General features: G+C 39.6%; 1 protein-coding gene across 1 annotated transcript in view; it reads right to left on the reverse strand.

The window, feature by feature from the left end:
• Positions 1-2641: 2641 nt before the first annotated feature.
• The window catches only part of eif3ea (eukaryotic translation initiation factor 3, subunit E, a), a 72262-nt gene continuing 62168 nt past the window's right edge, over positions 2642-12735 (reverse strand). The window contains exons 11-13 of the mRNA XM_062991325.1: positions 8045-8147; positions 7168-7302; positions 2642-2821 (exon numbers count right to left, since the gene is read on the reverse strand). Of these exons, the coding sequence (XP_062847395.1) occupies positions 2783-2821; positions 7168-7302; positions 8045-8147 (277 nt within the window). The 3' untranslated portion in view covers positions 2642-2782. The remainder of the gene's footprint in view (positions 2822-7167; positions 7303-8044; positions 8148-12735) is intronic.

Here is a 12735-nt window from a genome sequence, read left to right on the forward strand (position 1 = left end):
AATTCTTTAAAAATCCTACAATGTGATTTCCTGTATTTTTTTTTTCTCATTTTGTCTCTCATAGTTGAAGTGTACCTATGATGAAAATTACAGACCTCTCTCATCTTTCTAAGTAGGAAAACTTGCACAATCAGTGGCTGACTAAATACTTTTTGGCCCCTCTGTACTTTAACCCAGCAACTTAAAATTATCCAATCCAGGATTAAGGGTTAGGGCTTCACTCAAGAGCCCAACAATGTAACTTGGCAATGGTGGGGCTTGAACCAACACTGTTCTACAATCAAACCCGATTTGGACTTTTTAAGGATCCATAGCTTTTCTGGGCAGTATAGGATGGTAGTACTGGTGTCTCTCTGACTTGCCAGTCGTGGAGCTTGGACTTGCATGGTCCCAAATGCAGGCTCTTAACCACAGAACCCATACCAGAGATGTTCACAAGTCACAAAATACAAGTCCAAGTCGAGTCACGAGTCATTAGGCTAGAGTCTAAATCAAGTCACAAGTCAATATAATAAACACAAAACATATATTGGAAATGTAGCGTAGAAATTAACAAATAATATGTAAGTTCAGATAAAAAAAACAGCAACAGATTAGTAACTGTATTTTGCTTTTTATCTTGCCTATGTGCCTTTACTTTCCTAGGTACCAGTTAAAAGCTTAAAACCACTGCTTATGCTTAGCTTATGTTGTTCCAGATGCTATTAAATTTATAACCGTGTGTCCCATTAGGAATATAATCCGTTATTTTGTAAATGTGCTTATAATTAAAAACCTCCAAACTTTTCCCGGTTGTAAAGTAAAACACTAACTCGTTAGAAAGCCAATCAAGCGTTTCATTGACACATCAGTGCGACGCTACCAACTAAATACATGCAAATAACAGCATTTCTTACTAAATATTTTAATCAGAAGGTCTGATTGGTTCAGAAAGCAGATTTTTCAATCATTAGCACCAATTCGGGGCGTTCCATTCACATTATCTGTTACTGTGAAGTGCACTACGTATTCCACCATTTGAAGTGAGATTTAAATTCAAAGGAGGGAGTAGGGAGCAACGTTTCATCACTATGCCGAAAGATGGCTGGAACATTTAGCCATTGCGTGCGTTGTGGGTTAAGACGGCCGGAGCGCTATGAGAGAGCAGAAAATGACACGATCAAATGTCAGATCATATATATATACAGTATATATATATAAATAATTGTCACACGTAACTAACGTTGCTGACTTTTGCTGCCCACAAGTAATTTTTTTTGCGAGTCACGAGTCGAGTCCGAGTTGAGTCTGAAGTCGCTGTGTGTGCGACTTACATGCGACTCGGACTCGAGTCGCATCTCTGGCCCATACCATGTTTAATCTATTCCATTCACATAGAAGTGCTGCATGGGATTAACCAAGTGTAAATATTTGTCCTACTGTATAAATAAATGACTTGCAAATGTCACCGAGGTTGAATTTAATGAGGTATAACGCTAAATGTAATATCCTGTACTTTTTCAAACTGCTCTGTAAAGGAGAAATAAAACTTTACCAATGACAGAAAATTGACCAGAACAAACATAACAGTGAATATTACCGCAGCTTATTTTGTGTAAATGTGAAACATTTTTCTCACATGAAAGGAAAGCCTGTGCAGTAATGTTATAATGTTAACCAAAAGCTCAAGTGACCTTTGTTTGGTTTTAATTTTTTTTATATTAAGAGAAAAGTTACAGGCATCGCAGTGGAGAAATGTGCCTGCCATGTCGAACACTGGTCTGGATGTGGTACTGAAACAACATTTGATACAGCACTCTAAGGTGCATGGTGATAATTAAGGTCTACAAGTTTTATTTTTGTAATGTGTCATGGCAAAGAACCGACAAAAGACCAGTAAACCAATCACTTTATCCACCTCCACCTCCTCTTTCCGTGGCCGCCCGCCCGCTTGCTTGCCCGCTTTCTCACTGTGAAAGCAAAGATGACGTCAGTGCTTTAGCAGTCTGGCTACGAGCCTGAACACTATGGCAGCTGTAAGCTCCCCCTTCTTCACTCATCCAGAAAGACAGCGCTCATAAACGTGTCAGCTGATAGAGGCCAAAACAGACAGAGAACGTGCATCGTGTCTCGGCCCCCACCGTGTATGAGAGAGAAAATAATAAAGACACGAAGCAGCAAAAGACATGAAAGAACAAACACAAAAAGCCCGCAGCTGTGCTGATGCAGGGATGAGATAAGGAAAAAAGAGAAGGGGCTATAAGTGGACAGGGCATTAAGCTGATTGCGCTGTTGGCTAATGCAGACGTATGGGTCCGCAGCGGCGCTGTACGCACACGGATGGCATGACTGGCATCGAATATTGTTTTGAACCAGTTGACATCACCGTTACAGGCTTTCTTCCCTGATGTTCCCTGAGCGGGCGAGTGGTGACCCAGGATGGTACAGGGATGTAAAAGTCAGCAGACTAAACACTCGTTCATCATTACAGTGCACGGATGAGGTGTTTCATGAAAACGCAGACTCGAACCGCGACCCACTTGATGACTCAATGTGCACATTAAAAATTCATCTATCACACACAAAGGAGGATGACCACTTCAGCCCTAACCACTTACTGTCCAGAAACAATAATAATAAAAAAAGAATACAGGGTCATAAGTTTTTGTAGGATTTTTTATTGAACACCAGATGTACTGAACTAAGATTTGCATGGCATAATAAGGGAAACAAATTCAGGAGATTGACGGGAATGGTGGACAGTACGAAGAGGAACAGGGCAGCGAGTCCTCCGCAGTGGTGCTTAACAGAATCCGGTATCTTGGCCAGCCCAGTTTGGAGTCTGCAGAATAAAAAAAACAAAGCATACGATTTGTTAATTAAACAGTTTACATAAACAAAAACAAAGCTGGAATGCTATAATTGGTTAAATCTCCAGCAAAGTGATCATTTTTTGAATGCAAAGGGACAGTGGTAGCCTAGTGGGTAGAGCTTTGGAGTATCAGTCAGAAGATTGTCGGTTCACATTTAAACTGTTGAGCCCTTAAACATGACTGCTCCAGGGGTGCCGTACAATGGCTGACCCTGCGCTCTGACCCCAGCTTCCAAATTAACTGGGATATGCAGAAAAAGAATTTGTACTGTACACACATAGATTTATATACAGGGTGAGTCAAAATTATATTAACACTAATGGATCTATTCCCCTCGAAATGTGTGTCCGGGCTTTAAATGGTACTGTTGCTCGCTGGTTTTGTGTGTTGAACATGATGGCAAACAGGTTGAGACGGTCCTGTAAATCATCTTACACAGATGAAGTATGTTTTGTGCATAAATGGTTTCCACCATTCAAGTGTTAACACACATACATGTATATTCAGCATTTATTCCTGATCCAGCCCCCATGACTTGGAAACTTGCACCAAACACTCCCCGCTGCGCCACTGTGCCACCCACTGATCATGTTATTTTTCTTATATATATATATACTGTATATCTCATTGCTAGGGATGTAACGACACACTCTACCCACGATACGATATGATTCACGATACTGAGTTCACAATTTCCCCCGATTTTTTAAACAAAATGAAATTAAAAACAAATGACAAAGTTTCCTTTTATCATTTCTCTTTAAAAAATAAAATAGAATACTGTATAAGTGCTTATCTTTTATTTATCTAAATAAAAAACAAAACATTTCCCCTCACATTTTGTGTAAAAAAACAAATGAAATTTTAAAACAAACCACACATTATATAAATAAATAAATAATACAAACAAAGAAAGTAACCTCAAATATATAAACTAAGGTTTTGCCTGTGATCCTTCCAAGCTTGGTAAAGTGCTGGCATTACAGTATGGCTAAAGAGCAGGCATGATGGAATGCAGTATTTAGGCTCCAGTGTGTTAACCAACAACCGAAATCCCTCATTTTCAGCTACTGAAAATGGCCTCATATCTTTTGCCATGAAAATACCAATGCACCTCATGTAAACGCGCTTGTCAGCGTGGTTTGCCCTTTTATGAATGATTTTCTCTTACGCGGGCTGACCGGAGCTTATCACTGTGGTGCAGGTTTATATGTTTATCATGTTCGTTGTGCTATTTGTGTAGTTCAGTATCCTGTTGTTTTTGTTTTGTCCATTATCTTTTTTTCATTTTCGGTCTTGAGGAAGCCAAAATGCTGCCACACTTCTGATTTGAAAGAGGGGGCATCCTCAAGTTCCACATCTTCACCTGCGGTCACCTTTTTTCTAGAACTGTGTAGTGATTGCCAAGTCAGGCATAAATCACCACCGCAACCTTTGAGTTTTCGCCCATTTTGAATAAAGCTCGATTTGGCAACCAGGCGAGGTGGCTAGCGCAAGTGCCCTTTGCTGTTTAAAGTGAATATCGATTCATTTTTCTTGAATTACTGATTTAAATCGTGGCAAAAATGCATCGATTTTTAACTGTGTATTGGTGCATCGTTACATCCCTACTCATTGCTTTTCTCCAAGTCATGCAGCATATGAGCAATTACCACAGACACCTTTTTGTACAGACACCGGTTCACTTGAAACATGCAGCAGACTGAACAGTGGAAAACTTCTGCAAAACTAATACATTTAGTGGAAGCAGGACTCTATTTTTAGGGTGTGTCAGCTTTGGTTTGATTAAACAAACCCTGCGGCGATTGCTCTGTTAGTACCGTAATGGTTTGTTACAGTAAGCGTGAACGCTTGCTTTTGAACTCTGGTGCTCATCAAATAAGCAGACTAGAACCGCCTGAGCAGGGGGTCTTGTTCGGTTTCTAAACAAATTCTGAAGTGATTTGTTTGAGGTATGAACACAATATGAATCAAAGACATCTAAACAAACCAAACACAGGATGTGACACTAAACATGCCTAGAGAGAACTGAGTACTGTTTTGGCACCTTTATCCATTTTACCACTTATTAATGTGCTTCCAGTAGGTATACACAACACTGATAAGTGCATTAAGCCCTGTGTGGTGAATTGTTCTGATGACTGGCTTGCAAAATATGTGCGTCATATGTCACTTTTTATTACTTATTTTGAGTGAACACTAAGCATACCAGGACTAAAATGTAATAATGTATAATTTTCTTGTTTGGTCCAGAACAAGAGAACTGAACTACAAGTTTAAACACAAATCTTACAGAAGTTATAAGTTAGTGGGTATGTGCATATGAGCTATGCGTGGACGGGGCGATTTATAAATACAATTCGAATTAATAGATAGAAATGTAATTCTTTGACTTTAAAAATTAAAAGTTTAGTACTTTGCATTATATCCCTTTTGCATTCAGACATTACTGCTCCAGTAAGTAACTTAGTTTGTAAAAAATGGAATTAAAATAAGAATGAATAAATAAATAAATATCAGGACTGTGGAAAGACTGTATTAATTAACTATTTTCAAATACTAATAATCAATATACAGTAAAATACAGTAAAAAAGTAAAAATACGCTAGCCCAATCTGGGGGAATCTGGGGGTTAAATCTCAGCGGTACTATCGGCCAGTCAGGCATCTACACAGACATGATTGGTTAAGTCTGAGTGGGGAAATGATTGGATAGTCAAGCCACTGGAAGGTGGGCTTATCAGTGCCAATCCCAAACCTGAATAAAAAAAAAATCTAGGGCATCTGGGGTAAAGACTGTCTGGTCTTTGGACCAGATCCTCGGTGGCAACCTCTAAACATGTGAGTAGCCAAAAAATAATGAAATAAAAATCAATTAATTTTTAAAGATAAGTAAAGAAGGTGATTTGGAGGTGAGGAAATGGTTTATAAAGCACATGTAAAATGTAAACATTACAAAGAAGAACTTTGTAGTTATACAATTACTGACAGTAGTCCATCTGTTTCACTGCATGCTTTGTTAGCCCACTTTCATGTTGTTCTTCAATGGTCAGGACCTCCACAGGACCACTACACAGTAGGTATTATTTAGGTGGTGGATCATTCTCAGCACTGCAGTGACTCTGACATGGTGGTGGTGTGTTAGTGTGTGTTGTGCTGGTATGAGTGGATAAGACACAGCAGCACTGATAGAGTTTTTAAACACCTCACTGTCCCTTCTGGACTGAGAATAGTCCACCAACCAAAAATATCCAGCCAACAGCGCCCCATGGGCAGCGTCCTGTGACCACTGATGAAGGTCTAGAAGATGACCAACTCAAACAGCAGCAATAGATGAGCGATCGTCTCTGTCTTTACATCTACAAGGTGGACCAACTAGGTAGAAGTGTCTAATAGAGTGGACAGTGAGTGGACACAGTATTTAAAAACTCTGATCCACTCATACCAGCACAACACACACTAACACACCACCACCATGTTATTGTTGCTGCAGTGCTGAGAGTGATCCACCACCTAAATAATACCTACTCTGTGGGGGTCCTGACCATTGAAGAACAGAGTGAAAGCAGGCTAAAAAAGTATGTAGAGAAACAGATGGACTACAGTCAGTAATTGTAGAACTACAAAGTGCTCCTACATGGTAAGTGGAGCTGATAAAATGGACAGTGAGTGTAGAAACAAGGAGGTGGTTTTAACGTTATGGCTGATCAGTGTATATTATTCAACCCTTCATGAAGGCTCAAATGTTTAAACTCAATTTAAAAGAAGTCACAATTTGGACTAAATTCATTTTATTCAGATCATTATGAGACTGTCTTTATTTCGGGTCTCAGCAGGCTGTTTAACCTGTACAACATGCACTTGTACACATGCATTCTCACACAAAGATCAAACAGTAAGTGCCTGGACCCCAAGCCAAACATCTGTGGTGACTCCTAAGTGTAGAGAACTCCAGCTCCGAGTTCATAGAGTACTGGTGTGTGTGTGTGTGTGTGTGTTTACTCTTCGGAGCTGAGTCACTGGACTCGGGCCCTATTCTTTATGGCTGTTCTGCCATCTACCTTGTCATTAGTGCTTTGAAGAAGAATGGCATGATGAAAGCACTCACTGCGTTAAACTTGCTCTTACTGGTTTATACCATGTACAGATAGCACAGAGTTGATGGCTGTTCTGCATTCCTCAGACTCTCGACAAGATCGTTTGAGTGTTTAAAGTACAGGGTTGGAGTCAAACGGCGAGAATAGACGAGAACAGATAAAAAAAAAAAAAGGTGGATGGAGGGTAGGTGTGCGTGGGAACAGTAGAGACGACCTGACCTCATTCCTGTTGCTGTGGTTCAGCTTCTTCTCGATGTTCATGGCCAGCATCTGGCTGCGGAAAGACAAGCTCTTGGTCTTCTCGATCACTTGCTGGTATGGCGACACTGCGTTGTTACCCATTACCACGTGACCCTGTCGAAAGTAGATCAGATATTTATTTATTAGGATTTTAATGTCATGTTTTACACTTTGGTTACATTAATGACAGGACAGGTAGCTACTGATTACACAAGATTCATCAGTTCTAGTTTTAATGTCAGTCAGTCATGGACAATTTCGTATCTCCAATTCACCTCACTTGCATGTCTTTAGACTGTGGAAAAAACGCACGCAGAGAAAAAGAAAGGACCCAGACTGCTCCACCTGGGAATCGAACCCAGGACCTTCTTGCTGTGAGGCAACAGTGCTACCCACCAAGCCACCGTGCCGCCCAGATCAGATATAAACAAAGCGAACACACCGACGTTTTGTATCTCCCACGTACCCACTTTTTATCACTGCCAAACATGGTGGGGTTAATTCTAGACCACGCCGTTATAATGTTGTGTGATTTGGGAGATTACAGAGGGCGTGCTACGTGGTGGGTTTGTTATGACATTGGGAAGGGCCGTAATAATACAGCTCTCCTGCCTTAGTGAAGGAGTAGGTCCAAGGTGGAACCTTTCATTAAGCCACGAGGACAAAATAATGATCGGTTAATTATGTGCAACTTTTATTCCAAACATTCCGTAAAACATGTGTAAGGTACGTCGATACATCAGCGGGGAGGAGAGAGATACAGAGACGAAAGAGAAAGCAGAACCGTTTAGTTAACCACTCCAGCAGTTAGGGGAATCTGATACAGATTGAAATAAATGAGTAGAGAGCCTCTTACCAGTTTGGAGTCGATTTTTGCATCCAGCCTAGCATTACGAATCAGGTTGACGATCCATCGTTCAGCCTCCTCGGGGCTCATGTTCAGCTTGTCTGCCAACATGCTGCAAAGGGAAAAAATTCAGACCATTATATTAAACACACTGCCACATAACTTCTAACTTACAGGTTTTTTTTTTAAAGGAATGTAATAATCCCTTCCAACCGACTAGTACCAATTATACACAAACAGTATTAAAAGTTAGAACACTAGGCAGTGATAAATTGTCTTGGCACAAAAGAGACATTTAATGTTACTCTTTAAGAAACTTTATTGATTTTTGTGAATTGTTTTTCTAAATGCATCTTAATCTCTGTGCATGTAAATCTGTGTGTAGCTTTTTTTAACTAAACAAGAATGATGTGGATATTTTGCATCATACTTCAGTATAAAAGCAGAACTCATTAGCTTATCATCTTATAATAACTATGATATTGCCGTCAAGAAAAGCTTTACCAGACCGGTTTTATCTTTATTCTTTAAAAAGCACGATTACTTAGTACTCGTAATGAATTGTTTTTATACACATACAATGTGTAAAAAATTCAGTACATATTTACAGAAAAGTGGGGGCACTTTCTAAAAATGAAATAAAAACTAAAAAGTGTGATTTGTTAAATGGGTTAAACTGTTATTTAACTGATAAAAGTACCAAGAAAACATTTTCAGTGTTTTCACTGACGAACCTAATTATAATTTTTAAATATAAAATAGAATAGAATGTAACACATTAAAAAAGTTGGGACAGAAAAATGAGGCTAATGTTAAGCAAGTAATACTGTTCTGGAAGGTTCCACTATTAGCAGTTTAACTGGTATCAGGTGAGCTCATTAAGATAGAATATAAAAGGAGCATGCACCAAAGGTTTAGCCTTTGCAAGCAAGGATGGATCGCCGTCCACTACTTTGTACCAAACTACAGGAGAAAATTGTCATTTAGTTCAAAGACAAAGCTTCTTAGCTTGATTCAATGCTGCTAAACGTGTGTGCCCATCAAGCCCTGATCAGGTACTGTTTAAGAAACCATCATGCTACCATGATGAATAAAGTCACATGGGCTCACAAGTACTTTGGAAAATCAGTTTCACTTAACACAGACCTCTGCTGCATCAAGAAATTCAACCTGAAGCTGTATTTTGAAAAGATGAATGTCTATTACAGCAGAACAATGCCAAGCCTCATTCAGCACAAGAAACAGTGTGTGTGTGCTTGACTGGTCTGCCTGCAGTCCAGATCTGTTTGCTATTGAAAATGTATGGTGCATTAACAAAAGCAGAAATTAGCAGCTTCAGCAAAAGTGGGTAAAAAATTAGTATCTTCAATTCCATCCCAATTCCTCAATTTGATGGGACGCTATGAGCTTATTGAATATCAGTTAATCATCAAACTAAATGACCGGTTCAAATAAACCGGTAAAACTGGCATCCTATATAATACAATTTTCTGCCATTTCTTTAATACAGTGTGAAGGAAAACCAATTAAAACGAGTGTGCAATTATTAAAAAGTATCACAAAATAATGTCTAAATCAGTGTTTTCCTGATTTTTTTAAAGCATTACATAGGACGTATCTGATGTACATGCTAAACGACAACAAAAATTCCATCCAGCCTCAGCATTTGGATCAGTACTCCAGAGTGACAAATTTTCTTCATTAAGTAAGCGAAGCAATCATGATGATTCACGCCAAGACTAAGAACCCCAAAAAAGGCACACAATGACATAACTGTGGGGGAGATGAGAGAGGGCGAGGTAATGGTGACAGACAAATGAAAATGCCCTTCCAAAAAAGCCGAGAGGAGATGAAGTGAGTCTCCAGAGTAAGTCCATTAGAGATGGGTTGGTACACTGGCCCTTGAATCATCGGGCTATTTTTAAGATCTTTTACAGGCTAGTAAATGTTTTGGAATGTTTAAAGCTAAACCCAAATAAAACATTTATATGTAGTGATGCCAGCAAATAGAGAGGTTTTTACTGTGCTGTATAATTATTTACACTGATTTTTATATAGGATTATGTTTATACGCTATATGTAGGGCCCTACTAAAATCATGGAAAATGCGCTCAGTTTATTGGACCTTCTATTTCAAATATCATTTTTATTTTTTTTTATTTTTTTTTACGGATAAAAAAAAAAAAAGTGGCACATTTCACGGACAGTCAATAAATTACACACATAAATTAAATGATAGAATAAATGGAAGCTACAATACACAGCACAGCCTACTTTAATAGTTGAATGTAAACCTAGAACATTCACGAGGCTCCGTCTCAAATATGAAAATACTCGCCAGTGTTTTGACACCCCCCTGTGTGTCCACAAACCTGGTTGGGAGCTTTCCAAACTCAATTACTCAAGTATTTTTTAGCTGCTTTACACTTTGACTTCTTGCTGTAGGATAGCTAGTGTAACAGACTTTTCTGTGGTGTAGTGTGTCAACAATGTTTGACTTATGCGTTTATGCATTGAGTGCATTTTGTCCCTTTGGGGATTCCATAATCAATGGAAAAGTGTGCTTCTTTACACACACAATCATCTCTGTAGTCTTTGCTGCGCCTCAAAAGTCAGTAAAGTATTATGCTCCTGATAGTTTGTTTGTGTACAGTTTATTACACTCAGTTACACTAGGGCCACCTCATAGCGCAAATTAACGTGAAGCACTTGAATGCTACGTGAATGAAAAACGTTAAAGTGCTAAACACAAACCTTACATTTTGAATTTCACAGCAAATTGCATAATATACAGAAAATATAGGTAAAGACCTGACCAGCAGACATTATGTTAATTCAAATTCAAAGTGGTCCCACTTTGCCTGCTCTAACAGCCTCTGCTTATCTAGAAGTGTCACTAGATTTTGGAACATGACCTTGCAGATTCACCTAGCCACACGAGCATTGGAGGTCAGACACTATGATAAGACACTGTGATAAGGTCTGCTGGAAGTCGTTGGTCAAGGCTTTGCAAAGGCCACCACAAACACACACCGCAAACAATTACTTTATGGACCTCATTTGCACGGGGCATTGTCATGCTGAAGCAGTCACACAGTTGGAAGTACACACTTCTTTAGAATTTCGTTGTATACCGTGGCATCAGGTTTTCCACTTAATAGCACTATAGAATATTCCATTACTGTACGACCATTTCCTTCTCTGAAGACTACAGCTAGCGTTAGGGTAACTGTTTCATTTATTACATTGATGCATTTGGCGGATACTTCAATCCAACACAACCTAACATTCACACAGACCACAATCCAAGCTAAAGAGGAGGAAACATCGCCAGAAGTGGGGTTTAACTCCATGAGTTTAAAACTCAGTACTGCTTATCAGTCGGCTGGATGCCCCTTAGCAGGCATAATTGGCAGTGCCTGCAGCAGAGAAAGTTGGCCATTTAGTCTGCCGGGTGGGAAAAGAACGGACCAAAAAGTGAGTGGGGTCTTTAATGCTGTGCAAGGACCCTGGTTAGTAGCCCGAGGCGCCTGTACAGGAAGTTTATTGAGCCCGAAGAGAAGGGTGTGGCTCTCCTCGCACAAATTCATAAGAAGGGATTGTTGACTAACAAGGGCAAAATTACCCTCCTCGAACATAAACAGAGTCTCCAGCAGCAGAAGACGAATTGACCTTACTAAATTGGGAGAAAAAATGCAGAACTAGAATAGCAAAAAAAAAAAAAAAAAAGGTGGGATTTAAACCCATGACCTTTTGAACAGTTGTCCAGTACTATAAGTGATATGCCACCTTGGCTCCAGATAGATGTTCTGTTTTTCTGAAAACCACAGAATATTGATTCTGAAGTCAGACACAAGGTATTAAAGCTTGAATCCTTCTCACTTCAAAATATATTTAGACTGCTGCACTAATGGTCCACTAGTAGAGTCCACTAGTAGTGCGCTAAGCATCACTCCTTCTGATGCCTGGCATTGGCATGGTAATACTGGGCTTGCAAAGTCATAGAAACCCAACCCATAAAGATCATACAGACAGTTTGTGTGTGTGTGTGGACTGAACTTGCAAGGCAGTACGAAACGCTGTGTTGCACCAAAGGACAGACAATTTAACCTTAGGAATGTTTTAGCACTTAACAGTAACATTCTGCCTGTTTCCACTACAAGTCTGAACTCTTGTTGCTCAGAGACATTCCTGCTCTACAATAACAGCATGGTGGAAACTAAACCAGGCATCTGATGACGATCATGTTGAGAATTGATGAACTTAAGTACAAGCTATTTTACTACATTTTTACCTGTGAAGACGACATGGCAAAACTCACTTGTACGATGGAGCAACTGTATACTTTGGGCAGTATACTATACTGTTTCTGCCTGACCAATTTATGGGGTGACACTGTATCTTCTTTAGCACTCGGGTCTCAGGCAGAGGTGCATGGATTTGAAGGTGCAGTGCTGGATTTAGATTTCAGCTCTTCTGTTAAGCCAGTGGTTCCCAAAGTGGGAGGAGGGGGGACGAGTGAAGTTTGTGCAGGGGGTGCACAGCAAGGCACAATGAATGAGGAACGTTCAAGCACTGCTAGCACAAGATGGACAAGTTTGTGAGAGTTACATTTTTACTGTGTAAGACACATAATGCAGGTAACATGTACATTTCCACTGTTAAAGTACATTATAAAATAAAATTTTGTTGAATTCTAA

The sequence above is a fragment of the Trichomycterus rosablanca genome, chromosome 3, assembly GCF_030014385.1.
Source record: "Trichomycterus rosablanca isolate fTriRos1 chromosome 3, fTriRos1.hap1, whole genome shotgun sequence".
Lineage (NCBI taxonomy): Eukaryota > Metazoa > Chordata > Actinopteri > Siluriformes > Trichomycteridae > Trichomycterus > Trichomycterus rosablanca.